Source organism: Mesitornis unicolor, unplaced genomic scaffold (genome assembly GCF_000695765.1).
Source record: "Mesitornis unicolor isolate BGI_N332 unplaced genomic scaffold, ASM69576v1 scaffold19856, whole genome shotgun sequence".
In the NCBI taxonomy this organism is placed as follows: domain Eukaryota; kingdom Metazoa; phylum Chordata; class Aves; order Mesitornithiformes; family Mesitornithidae; genus Mesitornis; species Mesitornis unicolor.
In genome coordinates, this window is record NW_010193412.1 from 6,909 (window position 1) to 27,128 (window position 20,220).

General features: G+C 42.0%; 1 protein-coding gene across 1 annotated transcript; it reads right to left on the minus strand.

The window, feature by feature from the left end:
- Positions 1 to 1,132: 1,132 nt before the first annotated feature.
- PTPN11 (protein tyrosine phosphatase, non-receptor type 11) lies at positions 1,133 to 19,712 on the minus strand (the record flags this gene model as incomplete). The annotated part of the gene is made up of 15 exons (XM_010187456.1): positions 1,133 to 1,429; positions 2,272 to 2,373; positions 2,600 to 2,712; positions 4,892 to 5,043; positions 5,722 to 5,789; positions 6,251 to 6,405; positions 7,263 to 7,394; positions 10,520 to 10,678; positions 10,796 to 10,875; positions 11,485 to 11,581; positions 16,081 to 16,194; positions 16,609 to 16,725; positions 17,622 to 17,814; positions 18,672 to 18,866; positions 19,590 to 19,712. Coding segments are annotated over 14 exons (1,768 nt in total), but the record flags the coding sequence as incomplete, so codon positions are not given.
- Between the last annotated feature and the right edge of the window lie 508 nt (positions 19,713 to 20,220).

A 20,220-nucleotide genomic window follows, 5' to 3' on the forward strand; every position in this document is an offset into this window, starting at 1 on the left:
ATAAGTCACAGAACTTCCCCAGAAACACGGGGCAGGCGTTGGTGAGACACCGCCAGTGGGACCAGTTCTGCCATTAATGCACACATGCAGCAGTAACGGCTTCAAGGGGAGAGTCTGGTCCAGAGAATTGGACAGAGCAAAATGAAGAAACCCAATTACCTGGCAGCTCAACAGCAGCTCCTCCTTCCGGAGTCTCCAGAAGGGGACTTTGTCTTTTTAACATCAATCAGAAGTGGTTTCAGATGGCTGGGATTTTTTTAATTGAATAGGGACAGCAAATTCAATGCAGCTCTGAAAGGCACTTCAGGTGGAATGGGAACAACCTCCTGCCTGGTGACAGGAACCAGAACAAGCCTCTGGCCTTGCTGCCCCTGCTGCCCTTTTCAACTAAGGCAATTTTAGTGAATAGCGACCTTCCATGCACTGCTTTCCTCACCTGCCTTTGATCCAGCCACTGACTTTAGCATAACGCCTTCCTAAAAAATCAGAAGGCTCAACAGCTTCCACCCCCTGCAGAAGGGGAGAGGGTCACCTCATCCCAACAGCCTGCACAGCGGGTTCCTTGTTGCACTGGTTTTAATGTGCTGTCAAGGTGTCATCATGCAACTGTTTAAAATAGCTTAACTCTACAAGTTCAATCTCTTGCTTTAACAGACGAACACAGACAAATGAACACAGACAGTGTCCTCGCAAACCGCTAGGCCACCGTCTCTGGAGAGACACCGTAAATTTCTATTTCGGGTAGAGATCGCGTAAAAGAAATTTTGTTTGATGCAAAGGCTACCTTGCATAATCCCTCAAAAATAGCCCATCCGGCCACTCAGCTAAGTCGTAATCAAAGCCACCAGTTATCACAAAAAGCACCTTCATATCAGTAACTGCTCACCCCTCTGAAACTCAGTCTGAGTTTGAAATGTATTAGGACTAGTTTTATCAAGGAGCTGATTCGATGTATGCTGGTGATCCACTGTTTTCACACAATCAAGTCTTGTTCCCATCAGTATTTTACATTAGTGTAACGGATTTATCCACACCATTGCTCTCCCACCACCCCCCTCAAAAAAAAAAAGTAATCCCACAACTGCACAAATAAGGAAAAAAAAAAACCCCAACTAATAGCCATACAGTGAAACAAAAATACTATTTAAAAAACAAATGGATGACAGTCCAACAGTTTGCAGGATTCAAAACTGACTCTACAAAGTAGTTGTCTACATTGTAGAAATGATTTCCTTTTATTTGGAAAACGAGCAATTGTAAATCAGGTATTGGAGAGAAGAGATATAAACAATCTTCAGATGGTCTTAAGTTTTGCCTACTGTTGAAGGACTAAAACCGTAAATAAAAAGGTACCAAGCCCTCAGAGTTCACCGTTCACGTGAAGCTTCTTCCACCTCTTTCTTGACCTTTTTAAAAACCATATTCATTTCTGGGAAAGGAAGGGAGATGAAAATTAAAGTTATTGAATGAATGAAATGCGCTTACAGTTACCAAACGGAAAAGGGAAAATTGGCTTTCTGAAGACTCTGAAAACATACAGGGAAAGTTGACAAAAGGCTTTAAATTAGAATTCAAATAGGTTAATGACTAAAGACACCTTAAATACAAAGGTGTTCCTTCGCTGTGCTCAGTCCATCAACCGAAGCACCAGGTAAACTTATTAGCTAATAACCTATATACATATATTTTCAGTTGTCTGATTGCAAAGAACCAAATTATAACAGATATTGAAAACAAAGAATCTACAGATTTCTCTACCACCAAAAGCAGGGATTTAATTCTTACCAGTAAGACATCAATACTACCCCAACTGCTCACACCATGCAGGCACAGCAGCAACTTTGCTCTTTTATGAGGCTGAGCGTGACATTAAGTGTTCTTGAATCTCTTAAGATGCATGCAAATCCTCACCATCAACCAGGAGCAAAGATCACTTTCAAAAGCCATAGAAAGCACTCATCCTTTGCTAGCATGCAGAATTTCAGTCCCCTGAATAATAAAAACTTCCAACTTATGTCACTGGGGAGTCAGGGCATGAGAACAACGGCCGAACTACCAAGCTAATATTCCGCATTGTTTTGAAAGGGATCGATGCAACTCAATCAAAATTAGCTTCTGGTAATTGAACACCTTAAGGGGGATACATTCCACGTGTTTTAGGCATGAGAAAGTCCTTCCTATAGCTCTTCTTATAGTTGAGGTTTGTGTCCATTTTCTCCAAACGCCACAACTCCAGGCTGGATACGCACACTCACTCCTGAACGTACATACCTGCCTCTGCATGGAGGTCTCTATACATCTTCTCATCTGAAACTTTTCTGCTGTTGCATCAGCCCCACGTTTTCATATACTCTAGCACTATCTTCTCTCATTCTGAAACCAAACAAGCATTTACAATCTCAAGAATCTAGTTTGAGAAAACCCCATTTGTACACACAATATAATTCAGCAACAATTTATTTTGATCAATTTGGTTTAAGAGCAAAGCACGGGGCAACAGCCCAGGGCAGATTCTGTGTTAACCCCTTCCCATTTAAGGTCCCTGAAGATCAGTTAGTACAGTTCAGAACCCACACACTGACAACAGAAGCGTACTTACTCTGGACACGTTGGGGTTGGGGTACAGGGTGGAAGAGGACTCTGATCCCCACTCGTCTGGTCCGATAAAGAATATTTAATGTTTGTGTACTCGTGACCTTTCCTCTTACTCTTCTGTGAAGCAAAACACAACAAAAAGCCAGGTTAGAAGACAATCATTGAAGCAGTGCAGAAGTTACACGTGTAACTAACCACATATGTTTTGAGAAGAAAGGTTTGTCTACAAACAGACAACAGCTCAATTCTGCAGATAACACACACACACAACAAGGACAGGACCTAAGGGTTGGCTTTAGCTATTTGTTATGAGCCCTGAAAAGCTTCATTTGTCAATATTCCCCTTTCCTCCACCATCTCCAGCAGAATGTACCGACCTTATGAACCAGCACTTGTAAGCAATCTTCATCTTACTTGGCAGAAGAAACCCCGCTTCATTCTTCAGCAGACAGGACCAGCCAGTGGGCTTCCCACTGACCTTATTTCCAGCTTGGAGATGTGGCCAAATGAGTAACAACGTTGTTTGCAAGATCTCTAATAAAATAACATCTTAGCCCATTAGGTTTGATATAAAAAGAAGCCAAGCTGTTATTTGTATTCTGCAGCATATGTTACAAGCTGCAGCCAATTGTGCTGGCATCCATCTAAAGATACTGAGGGCTCCAGCAAGCAAAGCTGCGCTAGGAAAGAAAGGGAATACGGCTGTCTTCATCTTCTAGACAAACGCTCACAACACATGCATACACCAAAACCTATAAATTAAAGCCTCACTTCAAATTTTGCAGGGTATTGGGGGGGTTTTTTTGAGTATTTTTTCATTTTAATGCTTTAAATGCTTGCTAAAGAGCTGGCCTGAATCAATCTCACAACAGAGGATGTCAGAGCCTCTGGGGAGATCTGGCTGCTGTTTCCATTAAGAACGCTCTGTACAGCAATGTAGGTTGAAATTTTTCCAATTTGGCCTTCTGAAACTTGCTCAAAACTTGCTCAACTTGTTATTTTACTGAATTTTTCCCCTTTCAGCCTCCTACTTACTCCTGACAAATCACTTTCAAACAGACCACCAGTCCAGATCAATTACTTGGAAGGGTAATGTTAAAAAATAAGATTTAAATAAAACGGAAAGGTTCAAACTGCTGCATTCTACAGTGTTATGGGTACAATTCCCTCACCTGCCAATAATATTCTGAAGTCCAAAAGTACAGCTTGATTTCTACTATCCCCACCCCAAAAACCGCGTGATGAATGGCAGTTCAAGTTACAGATGTGCTGTACAGTAAAAGCCATTTTAAAACAATCAGTCAGTTCTTCTGTTGCTTAATAGACTGCAACAGACAAAACAAGCCAAGAAAAAGCAGATATCTGGCTTCTCTTCCTTCCACTTAATTCACTCTAACTGTCCTTTCTAATTCAGAAAAATAGAAATGTGGCAAGACCTACTTGTTTCCTAGATGTAAGAGAATATACACAATTGCACAAGGAGGGAAAGAAAAAAAACCACCCAACCAAACTAAAACAAATTCACTTTGCTTTTCTCCTGTACTTGTAAGAAGACAGGAAATATTTAACACTTAACTATGAAATCTTGAGGCTCTCAGCCTTGCAACACAAGAGGGAATGCTAACAGAGGAAGTAAGTTTTTTTCCTGAATACAAACAACAAGTCCATCTGGTTGCAAGTCCTGCATGGCAACAGGCTAGCTAATGTGGCTACCTAATTTCTTATCAGAGCCAAGTTCTAGTTCCAGCTTCTTAAAACTGTATACCTGCACCTTCTGAGCTAGTAACAGAATAGAGGAAGAAACATAACCGAGCCTCAGCACTGAAGGAGAAATACACTGCTCCACTCGATATCAAAACAATATCCAAAACCCGTTACCACAGCCAAGAGAGAGCTACAGATGTGCTCTGCAAACGGCAGCAGCAGAAAGAGACCATATTAAAAAAGCTGAGGACAAGGCTTGCATAATTACACACACAGGCATATGAAGCGGCTCTAAGGCAAAGCGAGACAACAGAGCCAGAAAATAAAAGGCCACCTGAGGGATTTCTTGTTCTTCACTTTGTGTCTAATCACCATCAGAGCACACAACAGCTGTCCTGGGGAGAGGAACGAAGTCTCCATCCTCTCTGCTGAGCAGCAACTCTACATCATGTAGGCAAATATCAACTAAGCTCTGCCACACTCCAAAGCAGCCAGAAGCCACACACAAGTGCCAAGCCTGAGCTGCAACTCTGCTCCCTGTTCCAAAGATAACACGTTCCTACGTAACATTTGATACTTAGGACAAATGTACCTGCTCCTCTTCAATTCTGCGCTGTAGCGTTTCAATGTAGTGCTGCACTGCCATGTAAATAAATCTGTACTGTGCTTCTGTCTGAACCATTCCTGACCGCTGCGATCTCACCATCTGAATGGTCTTTGGAACATCGATATCACAGTCCACACCTAGGGAGAATCAGCGTCATGTTAAGAAGAGTGAAAGAAACTTTGGTTTTGGAGGAGCGATCGGCCTCATCTTCCAGGAGAACCCAACATAGCTGAATAATCCTGCAATGAGCAAGACTAACTTAAATGTTAGCAGTTGTATTTAACTTAAATCACACAGGATTCATCCTTGACTACTAATACACAGACCTGTATAACTGGAGTACAACACAGAAAGCTGCCCTGGAGGAGAAAACTGCACAGTGTTCCAAGATGACTTTAAATGCAACCCAGCTCAACATCAATGCCAAGCTGGTGTTCGTGGCGGTTTATACACAAATACAACACTGTTCACCGAAAACGAGTTACTCAAATTCAGCGTGCATGAGTACATCAACAGCCAGATGCTCGTGAACGATTTTAAAAGAAAAACAGCAAAATAAATTATAAAAATAGTAAGAAGAAAACCACAGACTCCCATCTAATCCTCAGCTGAAAGTTTTCATTATGCTGAACTGGAGCAGCTTTTCAGCACTTTGATTCCAGCTAAGTTAAGAGGAATGAGCAAATCCCCTCTATGCCAAACACACACGCCCTGCCCGTAGCATCAGTAGGATCCTCCATTCTATCAACACTCCTCTTGTTTCACTGTGATCTGTCAATGCCTCACAGTAAAATAAAAATGGGAGGGGAACTTACCTTTTTCTCTGATTATGTCAATAAGAATATCAATCACAATGAAAGTTCCTGTTCGCCCAATCCCAGCACTGTAAAAAGAGAAGGGGGAAAAAGTTAACTCAGCATTTATTAACAGCCTTGAATCAGAAAAAAAAACAAGGTCAGACCTAACATTTGCATGCCTTACAAAAAGTATCTGATTTATAAGCCGAGATGAGGAGAGAGCACTCGCAGGAGGTGAGATGGGAGATTAGAATTCCCATGATCCTGCACCCGGAATATAGCACCTTATCCAGTATCAGAAATTCCTATTCACACAGACACACACTCTGAAAGACAGCCTGCTTCGGAGGGAACCCTGTGACACCTATCCAAAATACAGCATTTTGCAAGACAAAGCACAAACACCTTGACAGATGCAAGCCTGAGCAGCTTGATGAAAGCTGTCATCTGTTCAGATTTTCAGCTCCACCCTCCAAAAACAAACAAGAACCTCCAGATCCAAGAGAGCTCCACAGGCCTAGAGAGTAGCAGTGGCAGAGGCGCATACCTGCAGTGAACCACAACTGGTCCTGCATCAGAAATGCTCTCCTGCTTATGGTGCACCTCCTCTAGGAAGTCTAGCACACCGCCGGGGTCACTTGGGACTCCATGATCAGGCCAGGTCCTGAAGTGATACTGCCACACTGTCCTCTCTGTGTTCCCCTGGAAGAAAGATGCCAACACGTGAAAACAAACTCCTTAGGATCAAAATCCAGCTAAAAGGATTTATGTGGTCAAGCTGAGTCAGATGGGAAGGTGGCATATCCAGCCTGCTGCTCAGTACCCGCAGCACCACAACTCTCCATGAAAGGGGACAAGCCCGAGTTTCTCTTGGCCTGACAAGTCAATCCCACCATCTGTTTCCTCAGCTCCCTCCTTCTCTTGTGGTTGTTTCCAAGAACATTTCTATCCTCACCTTTAGAAGCCATGGCAAAGTTCTGCCTGAGGGTGACCTGCAGCAAGGGACCTTCATCTCCCACACTCATCATTCGTACCTAGCGGCACTTAACCTTACATGCCTCTTCCTGCTCAGTTCCATCCCACGGCCACACCAATCTAATACACCCTGCTGCTTCGCTTCTTACACAATTCATCCTGCACTCTGATCCAAATTGTTCCTGAACAAGGACGTGCTATTTCCACACTAATTCACCAGGTCCTTCCTCACACGACTGGACCCACACACAACCATTTTCTCCTACTGCAACCTTCTCCACGAAAGGGAGCCTAGCTAGATTTAAGTGCTATTACTTAAAAGCATCGTCCCTCTCTCCAGATTTCCTCAAAGCTCTGCAGCCTGCGTCTTCTGCCAAAAAGCCCTTAGGTATAAGAAGCTTCAATTATCCCAAGGACAAAGAGAAAGACGTATGGAACTAAACCTAGAGCTTCAAAGAAAGAGATGGGGCTCAATTTATTAACCTCTTAGTGCTTTTATTGATTCCAAAGAAACAGTCAATTTCTGCATTTTTTTTTGTGATCTGCAACCTAAATTAAAAAGAAAGAGTTACTAACATACTTACTTGTCCAACTTTAGAAAGCTTAAGTTCTCTTAGTGTGTAATCGTGCGCTGCGCTCTCCTTAACATTCCTAACACGCATAACACCGTACTCCTTTAGGGAATATTCATCAGGCCAGTACTTGACACACTTACTCTGCAAGGTTAATAAAAAAAAAATTGAAAACCAAAAAACCAAGAGTCATCAGTAAGAAGAAAGGCTTGTGCACAGACTGGTTAACAAACATTTCGGAATACATCGAGGACAATCACTCGCACCAACTGGTCAGCTAGCTGACATGGTAAAGTACGTTTTAGGGGGCGGTTTCTCTTCCCCATGACAAACCCTGGATTATTTCAGACAAGCAGGTACAGGTAATCTCTTCTTTTAGCAGCTTTCACCATCATCTTAGTACCTGCTTTGCTTCGACAGTTTCAAACCCTTGAGATTACAATACTGTTACTTGTATCTCCACCCAACTACTGGTTTCAAAATACTGAGGATTTCCAGTGGAACGCTGTAGCCTTACAGGGCATTCTGCAATTAAAACCCAACAGGCTGCAAAATACACATAAGTCAAAGGTGTAAGCCATTCTTAGCGGAAATGAAGCTTGGATGCTTGCTTTTTCATCACTTTGAGCAGACAGGGCCCACTCAGCTCTCTAAGGCAGCCACCAAAGGCACAAAGAATTGCTCCCTGTGCCAGGGGGCTGCAGCCTCACGTGTCTGTAGCTCCTGAAATGCAGAGCTTTTGGTGTGTTGCTTCTCTCTCAATATTATCTTTGGCCAGGGATGTATTCCATCCACGAAGAACAGATTCACCTATTACTACTTTGATTTGGAAGAGTTCAGGAAAAAGCAGCTCCTGTGGATGCCACACAAGTACACAGGGTATCGGATGAGAAATTATAGTGGGTATAGAGATGGCAGCTTCCAGCAACAGCAAATGCAGACCAAACACCAAGTAACTATGGAGAAACATTTCTTATTTACAGTTACTACTGCATATTTATGAGAAAACATGGCAACAAGAAAGTTCCCTTCTGCCAACACAAGACACAGTAAAAGATGATTGAACGTGTGCTTTCCAGCCTCTTTCAGCAACAAGATGCTTTCCTGTTACTTTTGCCCTTCTTTCCTGCCCTCTCCACAAGGGCAGAAGCTCAAGAAATGTTGATCTTGGCATATGCCAACATAACTCACAGCTTCAGTACAGAATTCTGAACACCAGAGCAGTTGGAATGGCAAGTCTGAACAGTAACACACAATGTTAAAATAAGCTTCAGTCTGCTAGAGATGCATTGGCTCAGCCAGCCTCCAAAACACCACTATTTTAATTTCTAACTATTCGCTGCTCCTACAGTGCACTCTAAAGCAAATTCAGGACTCTATGCAGATTTGAGATGTTTCTTAGTTCCTCACTTCCTTAGGCAATGTGCTCTTGAAGTCATCTTTGATGCAGAGGTTTCTCTCCTTTCTGCAGATCTGAAAGCATCTTGGCCTGAGATAAAAAAGCTTTTCTATCAGGACCGCTATTTGCAGTTCTTGAAGAAAGGAGACAGGCATCAAGACAAACAAAAAAAAAAAATCAATGCATGCAGCACTGATTAATAATCAGACATTAAAATATTTTATACAGCCACAGCACAGAAAACAGGCTTAGAAAAACATGGAAAGAGCCATAGAGAAACTGCAGAAGAGTGCAGGCCATTCAGTAGGCTGTTAAAAAAATAAGTGTATTCAAGACAACTTCTCCAAAACAACCCCATAATTTATTTCTCTTCTTCCAAGATAAAGATGTAAGAGGAAGGTCACTGCAAAGGCGTAGCTTCTCCCTCCTTCAGTGCACACTCAGGAAGGACACAAGTCATGGCCCTTTCTAAGGGTGATGAATGGGCAGAAGTTTACAAAGTCTAAACCAAAAAATCCACAGGAGAGTCTAATGGTTTCTACAAACACCACCAACGGCAGCTTCGATACCCAGATAAGGCAGAGAAGCCCATAAAATCTGCTGCTATTTGTCTTCAGTACATATGCATAAAGCCTCTTTTTTAGGTAGCAGTGGTAAGGAATCCCTGCAATTATCAGTCGCCCATAGGAAAACGTTAGCTAGACTTTCAATTGGATTCTTTTCAAAAGTGATGCTCATCTAAGATAACAGCTTTCCATTCAGAAACATCACCAGGTTATTGAAAAAGGTAGACAGTGGTATGTGGAAAAAGCAGATAAACTTAAAAAAAAAAAAGAGAAAGAACAGAAACTGTTTGCCAAACAGAGAAAAGATCAGAAGCAAAATATTCCAAAGATAAAACACTACTATCACAGGATGTGACCATTGCCAGAAGATCACAATTTCTTATTCTTTCCCGTCATATGCTATTAGAACCCAGCAACAAAATAATAACCCCGGATTTGCCAGAAGACAGTGCATGTGACCAAGACCTCTGTCATTTAAAGGTACTGTGGAGGTTCTTGGGATACACCATTGCAGGACAATTTCCTGTTCCAAAGCATCAAACCCTGCCAGAGCAGCTCACAAGGGGCTCGCAGACTCCCGAGGCTGAACAGGTCTTTATGCCAAACAGGGCAGGCAAAGAACCTGGCTTTAGGAATAACAGTGCTAAATCCCACCTGGCTGAGGGATTCCTGACCAGGTACAGTTTCAGCTGTAATCACAGCTCAGTAATTAATAAGAATGTTATCAAATTCAAGCACAGAAAGTAAAGCCAGAAAGAAAACTGCATTCCAGTAGAGACCAGTAAATGTGACTGGAGTGAGGTGAATCTGAGGCAATAACCATCACATGATATTGTAGTTTTTAGGTAGGAAGCAATACCATTTAAATTCATTCTTATAGTAATAAAGTCCCACAATTCTGCTTTTCTAGTGAAGTCTATGCAAGCTTGACAAGCTACATTAAATGGCAATCCTTTTGTTACAGCAACAGGGAGCTTACCCCTTCAAGTACACAGAACACCCGTTTGGCTCCATCTCGCATTCCAGTGCCTCATCCCCTGAATCATTTTACAACACACAGAAGACTCACAGTAGCTAAAATTTAATCAGCCAACCCTTAAAAAAAAGGGAGGCTTGATGATATGACAGCAGTGTGCCCTCAGTTCCCACAGGCACCAATGAAAAAGGACACTCAGCACCTTCCACCGCCAGCGGTGGCTCACCAGACTGCAGCACATAAATCAATTTAAGCACGTCAGTGCAGTCCTCACTTGCATTCAAATGTCGCGCCCTTTCCCAAGGCCAGGTTGAGACTCTGGTTTTACCTTTCCTCTTTCCACTTCTTTTGTGGTCATAACAATAACTCGAGAATTCTCCTGGAACACCATCCTCCAAAAATCATTCACTGTGTTCTGTAGGCAACCTTGAGTAGCAATGTAGCTTTTTTTTGGCTTTGAGTTGTTGCACTTGGTTTCAAACTCAGGCTAGGAAAAAAAACAATTGAACAAATGGTTACACGACTCAAATGGATTTAGGGGAGCGTGTTAAAGAACTCACATGGGCTGTGCCAGCAAAGTTCCTGCAGGTAGGAGTGTACTTACCATAATAATATTAGCATTGATATAGTCTGAAACAGGCTCATTTGGATCACCGTCATGTAGAACAACTCTGGTATGGTCAACTGGAAGAATACAGATGTTCGTTAAGCACTTGCATCCTACAGTCGTGAATATACAGCTATTTTTAAATACCCCCCAGACACGTGTATTTCTATATATGCTGCCAGAAGCTATTAAGTTATCAAACTCAGCGAATTAATGAATATTCAACCTTTCCTGTTTGACATTTGGTAAAACAAGTGTCCAATTCATAACAAACCAGATCAAAATATGTGCTCATCCCCCATGTCATGTGTACACGGACAGGCAAGCACTAAGTTAAGGGGAATGGGCGACGGATTTGCACCAACTGGTTTTGTACTGTAAATTAATCCTCTTAAATTTAAGCATTCCATTTTGCTGAATAAGAGTTTAGGGATGTGACGCTATTAAATGAAAGCTGAAGATAAAACCAGTATTTGGGAATCGAAATATTGGTATCTACAAAGCGCAAATATTTGAACACAAACTGGAAATCGCACGGGCTAATACTGACAACATAAGGAGAGGAATTATCACTAAAGAGAAGAGAAAGCACAGTGGTGATTAATAAACCCTGTGTTAACAAGCCAAGATAATCAAGCATAGAAAAGTAGCAGGCTTACGTTATAATGAAAGAAATCAATACTTACAGGGTAAAATGTTTTTGTATCTATTTTTGTTTTTGTTTTCTTGTCGCTGACCTTCTTTTCGACTATAGAGAAGTTTGCATTCTTGTTGCTGTAAGGTCTAAATGAAAACAACCAAAAACTGGTTTTAATAAAAGGAGTATGGACTGTTTCACCTTCATTATAGCGATCCTTTCTCACAAAAATGATAATATTTAATTATAGTGCCAGAAAGTCAAAGAAAGAGAGAGAGGTGCTGGATTTCTCCATTCAGACTTAACACAGCATTGCTCCCAAGGCATACAAGAAACACAGGAGCATGAGTGACAAGACAAGCTATTTTCCACCTGCTAATTATAAACACCTATGACCTCAAAGCTTCTTTAAACCACAAACTCTAACCAGCAAGTTGCTGTGTCTGCTGTGCTTTTAGCTGTAAAACGCTGCGCATGGAAAACGTAACCGGTTACAAACATCCACAACAAAATTTTGGCTGTAGAAATCTGGCCGCCACAAAAGGCATCCTAGATAAACCAGACACAAGCAGCATTCTACAGAGCAGGTCCCAGTAAACCTATTTATCACAAGGTCTTTCTCATCGGGCAGAAAAGTTCCAATTGCTACTGCATTTCTCCATTTTGCTGCACCAGGCAGGTAAGGAGTTAAAACATTTTCCACTGAACCGGCATTGGCTTCAGTGCCAATAAAGATCAGTAACAAATGCATTCACAGCATTGCCAGCCTGCAAAGGAGTAAGGTACTGAGCGATCCGGTGCTTCTCTATCTGAGATGTGCTGGATTCCTCTGGGCCTTACCAGCCTTCTTCTGCTTCTCCAGCCACAGCAGGCCCATAGCAGCCTGTACTACTGTAGTGGCACTGCTGGAGAGACCCAAAACGGGTCCCTGAGATTCAGAAGGCTGTGTTACGGCACCAGCACAAGAGCGGATCCTTGCAAGCTGCAGCCAGACCAGCTCTAGGCAGCCAAAGACGAGGAAGGAGCACACAGAAAACCCAAAGCAGCACACAGAAAACCCAAAGCAGCACACCGACACGAGCAACTGCATTTAAATACAAGGATAGGGAGAAGTCCTTCAGCAGTGAGAATATTAGGAAGATATTCTTGTCTATCCCCCCAGAACAAAAGTCCACATGGGAATGCTACAGTATTTTCAAAGGTATGGATGAGACAGGGAAAATGCCATGCACAACACCACCACAGCCACACAGCGCTTTTTAAATGCTCTCATTATTCTCTCCTACCAACACAGGGCCACTTCACTAAACCAGTACAGAATTTTGCACAGACTTTCTCAAATTACCCCTCTGGGAGGCAGGGGTTGGGAGGGGGGCATTAGGAAACTACAGACAGGGTTATCTATTAATCATCCCAGTGCAGAACCAATGTATCTGCATGGGGACTTGTCCTGTTGGCGAGGAGCTCATTTCTCCCTGCCTGGCTCACAATTCATATGACGGGGAGAGCAGCAATTCCGTACTTCACAGCCACACTGCTCAGGAGCAAATCACCCTGCTTGCAATGAAGCTGGAGGGACCAGAATCTCAATGGCTTTGTGGCAAGTTTCAATCCCAAAAGCAGTACTACTGACTACAAGGAACACTCAGGCTTTGGAAGCTGCTCCCCTTGTTATTACCACGCTTAATATTCTTGCAGAGATTGCTTTTACTTTAAAGCTTGGGCATGTCAGGCGCATTTGCTCACTTCTATTTCAGTCTCTGTTATTGTCAGTGCCTGGCTTGATGACCTTGGACAATTAGGCTCATCCTAAAGACAGGGAAAGCAAAGAACAAAAGCGGTACAGGAGAGCTGCGAGGTTTCATGCATATGAAGCAAAGACAGAAAACATCTCCACAAAGCAAAGACAAAAAATATCCTCATAAAGCATTGCCTGCTACCGCTAGAAACAGCACTCTGCAGCCAGCCCACCTCTTGCCACAATGCAAGAGTCTTTCAAGTGTCATTAGAACAGAGCACCTTTATATAACATTAGCACTTCTGAGTCTCAGCCAGGAGAGATGTCAAGCAAAAGCAGCAAAAGCTCAACTTTGCTAGCAGGTTAAAAAATGGAAACAATTAAGTGTGTGGAAACCATAGCTTCAAATACATCTTCACGTCATACAGTTAATTATTATTGCTTCGAGCATCCCTGAGGAGGGATCCGTGAGCAGCAGCGACTTCTAACAAGCCCATTAAGAGATGTACACAATGCAACAATAAATCTGAAACATAGTCCTCAATTTTACTCAACATCCAAGCACTAAGCTCACCAAACAGCCATTTTTCAGAAGCAAAAACATTACAAGGACTGTCAGCACGTCTGTCTAGTGGTTCACGGGACAAGAGGCACATTCTTAAATATGCCTGAAGACAAGTAATTTATAACCACCATCTGGCCTGCCAAGTCATAAACAGCACAGGCAGAGATCCACGGCCAACCTGGAGTTTGCCCCCCTGCCTCCTGCCACCAAGGCTGACAGCTTTAGCTTACCTGAGGTGAATGAAAAAGCGTAACCCAAACTGCTATGAGATTGCTTCATTTCCAAAAACACAATGGAAAAAGATAAGGCTTAGTGCTGACCTCACTAACAGCAGTGAAGGGCAAAAGAGTGTGATATCTCACAGGTAAAATCTTTTATTTCTTCCATTTACTTTTGCTGTAAGACTTCCTGCTTGCTAGCAAACAGTCACCTTCAGGAAGAGACAGGAAAAGACCTTGCTTCTAAGGACCAACTGATAAATCCATTACAAGACAAATTTATTCAACAAAAACCAGAGGTCAGACAAGAAGTCGTTACGTGTCAACTAATAGTTCAGTCACATTTTGACAAATCAACAATCTGTTCCTGAATGCACCACACAAGAGTGTGTCCCTTCAGAAAGAAAAAAACCCAAACATTAATTCACACAGCTTTTAGGAAGCCAGCACCAATTCCAAGAAGGTCAGGCCAACCTGTTCCCTTTTTTATGCCCTCTGAAGAAGAGTAACGTTTGCTTAGCATCTCCAGGGGAGACAACAGACACCCTTTGCTTGGCTAACTTGCAAATGTATGTCCAGGCTAAACCATGCAGTGACCACAGACACAACCTATGTGACTGTGCCGTGATATGACCCACCACACATCAGTCTTTGCAAAAAGACTGCAGTTAATTCCCATAGGCGAGTTTCAGCCATTAGGGCAGGTGTGGCCAATCTTCCTGACCCTTCAGGCCCCATATCAAAGTTGAACTCTGCAGGAGAAGCATTTCAGAGGTTGAGGCCAGTTTAGCTCCAAGTGAGGAGAGCAGAGCAGACCGGACAGTACATCCAGCTAATGAATGTCTGATCAAAAAAGTGTTTCTTTGGGAACAGTTACTTTGCAAATCCATCACTATTCAAGAAGTTTCTCAGAACAGAATTACACAGCCAAAAGCAGCCTCTCTGGTAAAGATCAGGACTTTCCAGTTTCCTGTTGCCATCTGCTGGTGGAGTTCCAGACTCCACTGTGGTTTTCTTATGTGTGCAAGGTACAAACCAGTCCATTATATTCAAGACACTTCTCTTCTTTTTGGCTATGCCCATCACACACATGCAGCTGTTAAGTGACTCCAGTTGTCAAAGAAGGGTTAGGACCCAGGCTGGACTCAAGTAGTGTGCAGTGTGTCAGTTAATGCTCATACTTCGTCTGCTCTATTTGAGAAATTAACAGTTTCAGCTGTTTTTTCTTTCAAACGTAAGCAGCTACACAAGAGGTTCACAGATAAGGCAGAATGAAAGGCAATGCCACTTTCTGGGAAGGAAATGGAATTTTGGCTGCAGGCAGAAATATAACACCCAAACAAAACCAAAATAATTCTTCAGGAGTCCAAGGAATACATACAAACAATGTTGCTTCATCTCAGAGCTGGCTACTGTTACCACTTCACAACGGTTTCAAGATCCAACAAAAATGGCTATCAAAAAAGCCACAAACTCAAGGGCAAGAGCATATATTGACTGAGAAATCACACTGAGGTTTCCATAAAGCAATGGTATGCAACTTCCTGAACAATGCAGAGTGCAAACCGAAGCATCCTCTGCACCAAGACATGCAACAGAGAGCACAGTGTCCTTCCTTTCATATGCACAATACAGCTGACACATTCCAACTGCACCAGATACCACTACTGTACTGGTACTTGGGTCACCAAGAGGAATATAAGCTAGGAATTAGTCCAGCAACATTAATCCAGCCTACAGACCTCTTCCTGTCCACACAAAGAAAAGGAGCACAGGAATGAACCTGATTCATGGTCCTGGTGGGCTACATACAGTTGTACATAAGGCTCCCTGACGATGGGGAGGATATCTAGGAGGTATTGTGGTAGGTACTGAACAAATGGCATTGAAGAACATACCTGGCTCCCAGAATCAGGAAAAAAGGCAAGTATTTCTATCATTTTACTAACTGACACAAGAGTGGAACGGGTAAAATGTTAACCCATGTTGTACCTGACACAGGAGACAGCAGCAAGAACAGGGATCTGAAGCAATGCAGGGAGAGATGAGAAAATGTCAGGAAGACAGTAACAAACCCAACTTTTTAGTTGTGTAGAGATTTAATACCATAACACTTGGAAGTACCTCAAATTCTTCCCAGAAGCCCTGCTTGACTTTATCTGTAGTCTCTGCTAGCTTGCTTAGCTCTCGCACTCTGCTTTCAATCTCTGCAGCATTAATACGGGTCGTATTCAGAGGCTAAGAAAGATACAAATATTGAACAAAGGTATAACAGATGACAACTGTGAGAAGACAGCTAAAACACAAACCCCTTACATGAAGTATATTTTCTAAAGGCAATTCTGGGATCCAGGCATCGATTTGGACTTCAAAACTTGACAATTCATACAATGAAGGGCAGTGAGGGTAGAGAGGAAGAGGCCACAATGAAGCCAAGAGTAATTCTGCATGCCGTGACACAGGAGTTCACCCTTCACAGGCATATCAAAAATTGTTCCCATGTAAATGGCTGACTTTGTCATCCTGATTCACAAAGCTGAATTCTTCACTTTTGCATTAGGAAAGAAAAAAGAAAAAGCAAGGAAAAGCCTGCACTACAACAACATAGGCTGAAGGGAACAAACCTTAGCAGTGTCTTCTCCATTCACTCACCTGCTTGAGCTGCAACACTGTGCCCAATGTTTCTACCATAGGGTTCTTCTTGTAATGTTCCACTAGATCTGTCAGAGAGTCAAACTTCTCCCCTCCACCAACGTCGTATTTTAGATCCTTGAAAAGACACTCAAAATAAACCACTTCATACAATGAAGTCTACTTTAATGTCACCTTTAGGCTATATGTGAAATTTTCTTTAAAATCGCATGTAGAAGAATTTAGTAAAGCCCTTCTGCGAAGGGATGGTAGAAGGTCAACAAAAAGAAACAGACACACACTATGGAGGACATCATCCTATACTTGGTAGGCCACTTCTATCTCCAAACTATTTCTGTTATTGCACTTTAGTTGGTTTTAAACAGTTGCACTGTATTTTAGAATAACAGAAGAAAATTCAAAAATCTGTGAATTTTTTTTTTAAAATAGCAACCCATGGGCATACATGAAAATATCAAGAGACTGTAATTTAATAATGCTTCATTGAAGTACTACCCTGTAATAAATTCAAGTTCTAGATTTAAAAGTGTCCCTTGGTTTCCCTACTCAAAATTTTCACAGAATGTTGCTCATCCATCAGGCACAACTTTATCAACTGACAGCAGACACAGATATACTCCAATGGATCTCTGTTTGTCCAGTAACTCATATTTTTATACAATTTATCCAGAAGACTGCAACTCGCTTAAGAAGATTCACTAACATGAAAGGCTCCATCAGCAGAGGATTCGAGACAGACTTCTGATGCAATCAAAAGCAAATCCATTAGAAGGTACTTGACAGCATGGTATACTATGACATGATTCAGTCAGGCAAGCATTCAAAAAGAAAATAAAGCCCTAATAGAATTTTGATGCTATCAAATGAGTCAATGTGATCAAACAGATGATATACAGCACACAGAGTACCACACAGAAAGGAGAAATATATTCAGTGCAAGATGGTCCTCCTGTTATAATAAACCCATCACCCATGGAAAGAGCCCTGCTAGAGAAGCTCGTGTTTCATCATACCTGGCAGTGAATCATGACATGTGTCACTTTAGATTTCCCATCATTACTCTCTCCTTTATCATCTCCTGTCCGGACAGAAAGAACAAAGTCCCCAGGGTGGCTTTGACTCTCACGCACAAGAAAGCTTCCATGTTTTCCTTTTTCTGTTAATAGTTTTTCAGCTTCTCTTCCAGAGAGATGCCCATGAAACCACCTTTAAATAAAGTAAGATATAGACAGGTACCTCACTTGTCATTCCAGCCACGGCTGAATTCACTTGTTCTAAATATTTATTATGAAGTAAAATGCCTATGTAGACTGAACAACAACGTCCAGGTCTATAGAAAGTTTCAGTTTATAAAAATAAAGATCACAATAAGCCTTGGAAGTGTACAGATACGTACACACAAGTGATTACACAAACACTTCAAAGCAAGCACTTCCATAAGCGCTGAAATTTGCATTTCGTTCAAGCTTCAAATGAAGCTTTCATTTGGATCCCTTACAACATTTCAAATGGATTCCCTGGTGTCCAATAAACACAAGCTTACTCTGCAACCTTTTCCTCAGTCAAGGCATTTATTCTTGTTTTATTTCCTTCATGAGGATACACTTTCCCGATAAACCTGTCATTCACTTTCTAACACATATGCCCACTGCTGGAAAAATTGTATCAAGTTATACCCAGTAATATACCTGGGAATTCCTTACAGTAATAACAGCTTTGGGAAGCTTTGGGAGAACTTCTGTAATATCACATTCTCTCAGTAAAAATAAAGGGAACTATGTCCTCTTTTTTCCTACTGTATCACACCAGAAAGAATGCTGAAGAAAAGAGTTTCTGGAGCTTGGGTTGTTTTACCTTTATTCACGTTTATTAGTAATTACTAATTATTAGTAATCATGTTACTTTGCACGTAACCTTGCTGAAATCAGTGGGACCAGTCTCAGTAGAAGATAGTGCCCACCCTTTCATCAAATGGAAGCTGGCTGTAGTGTTAATTGGGATAAACACACACATTTAATTAAGAAGTGCATGGACACGGAGGTTTTCACCCCTATTCCTCTGACCTTTCAGATGTAGGATCAGCACAGTTCAGCGGGTATTTCAACTCTATAACATCTCCATTCTTTTCCTTGAGCTGCCCATGATGTTCCATATAATACTGGACTAACTCAGCCAACGTAGCAAACTTCTCTCCTCCATAGAGGTCATAGTAGTCTCCTGTGTTCTGGATCTTGATGTGGGTGACAGCTCCAGTTCGTCTAATATTTGAAACAAAGGAAAAAACCCATACAAGTCAGCTGATTTCCAATCAATCGCTTTTATATTTAGTGTTCTGTTGTCCGAGTTAGAGAAATCCATACTTACACTTGCAACACTTTCCAACTGAAATACTGCAGAATAGCTAAGCTAGTGCACCTCTGACGTGTGCTTCAGCCACATTCCAGTGGCTTGCAAGAGGGGGAAGAGGCTGTCCAACAGTCAGGAAGAATAGGAAAAAACTCCTTAATTCCATAATAAAGGAATCCTCGAAGCCAGCACAAGCTCTGTGGCCTCACAATCTCCAACAGAAATCCCTCAGACCTCCAAGCACTGCACACACACGTGCCAGGAGTGGAGGGGTGAGGAGAGAAGAATCATCTCTGCTACTCTCAGATTGTAACCAAATAGATTTTTAAAGGGCTGCAAGTAATGCTATTATGAATCTACTTCTGCTCCCCCTGAACTTTTCCTGCCTCTCCGCAGAATCAGAATTCACCACTCTCCAACCTATAGCTTCCCTAAGTTGGATACAAGTATTTGAGAACTTCTTCACAGAAAATGGAAGTGGGGAAAAATAAAGGAAAAAGTGAACAGCAGACTCAAGAAGCGATCCATGCATTCTTTCATCTCTTACGAGTAGTTCATTTACAACTCTTTCCTCATAGAACAGCATCAAACTCTTACCAATTTGGAGAGAAAGACCAAAAGCCATTTAAACTTACCTAACAGAGAGCGTGAAGTCTCCTGGGTTACTTTTGCTGGGCCGTGCCAAAAAACTGCCATCAACTCCTCTTGTTAACAGTAGGTTTTCTGCCTCCACTCCAGTAATATTTGGATGAAACCATCTATAAAAGATCAAAAATAGAGCATGTTACCAAATAAATAGAAGGACTTCTGGTTTTCAAAGTTTACTTGCATGACAAGACTAACCAGAACAATCCAACAGCTACAAAACCAGGAAGCACTGAATTTTGTTCCTAAATTAATAAGAATCTTTATCTTAGCAGAAAATACAATCTGTTCATTTCATATTACATCACCATTTTCCGTATTGGTAAGAGATGTTTTTTAAGTGAAAGAGATCTATCTATACATATTCAGACATCCTCCTTACTCCTGTAAGGAAGGACACACACACAAACTGAAATACAGCCAAGAAAAATACTTGAACCAAAACGTCCAGAGTGAGACTTAACAGCATTTTAAAGGTTAAAAGTTTAACCAAACCTCATGCTTTAGGGCGCAGGCTGGCCACCAGCTGACAGGGGGCAGGAAGGAACTTCACTTGTGGACAACCTATTCAGTTGCCCAGTCTTCTTCCACCCTCCTCGAGGGACCACGGTGCTGACCGCT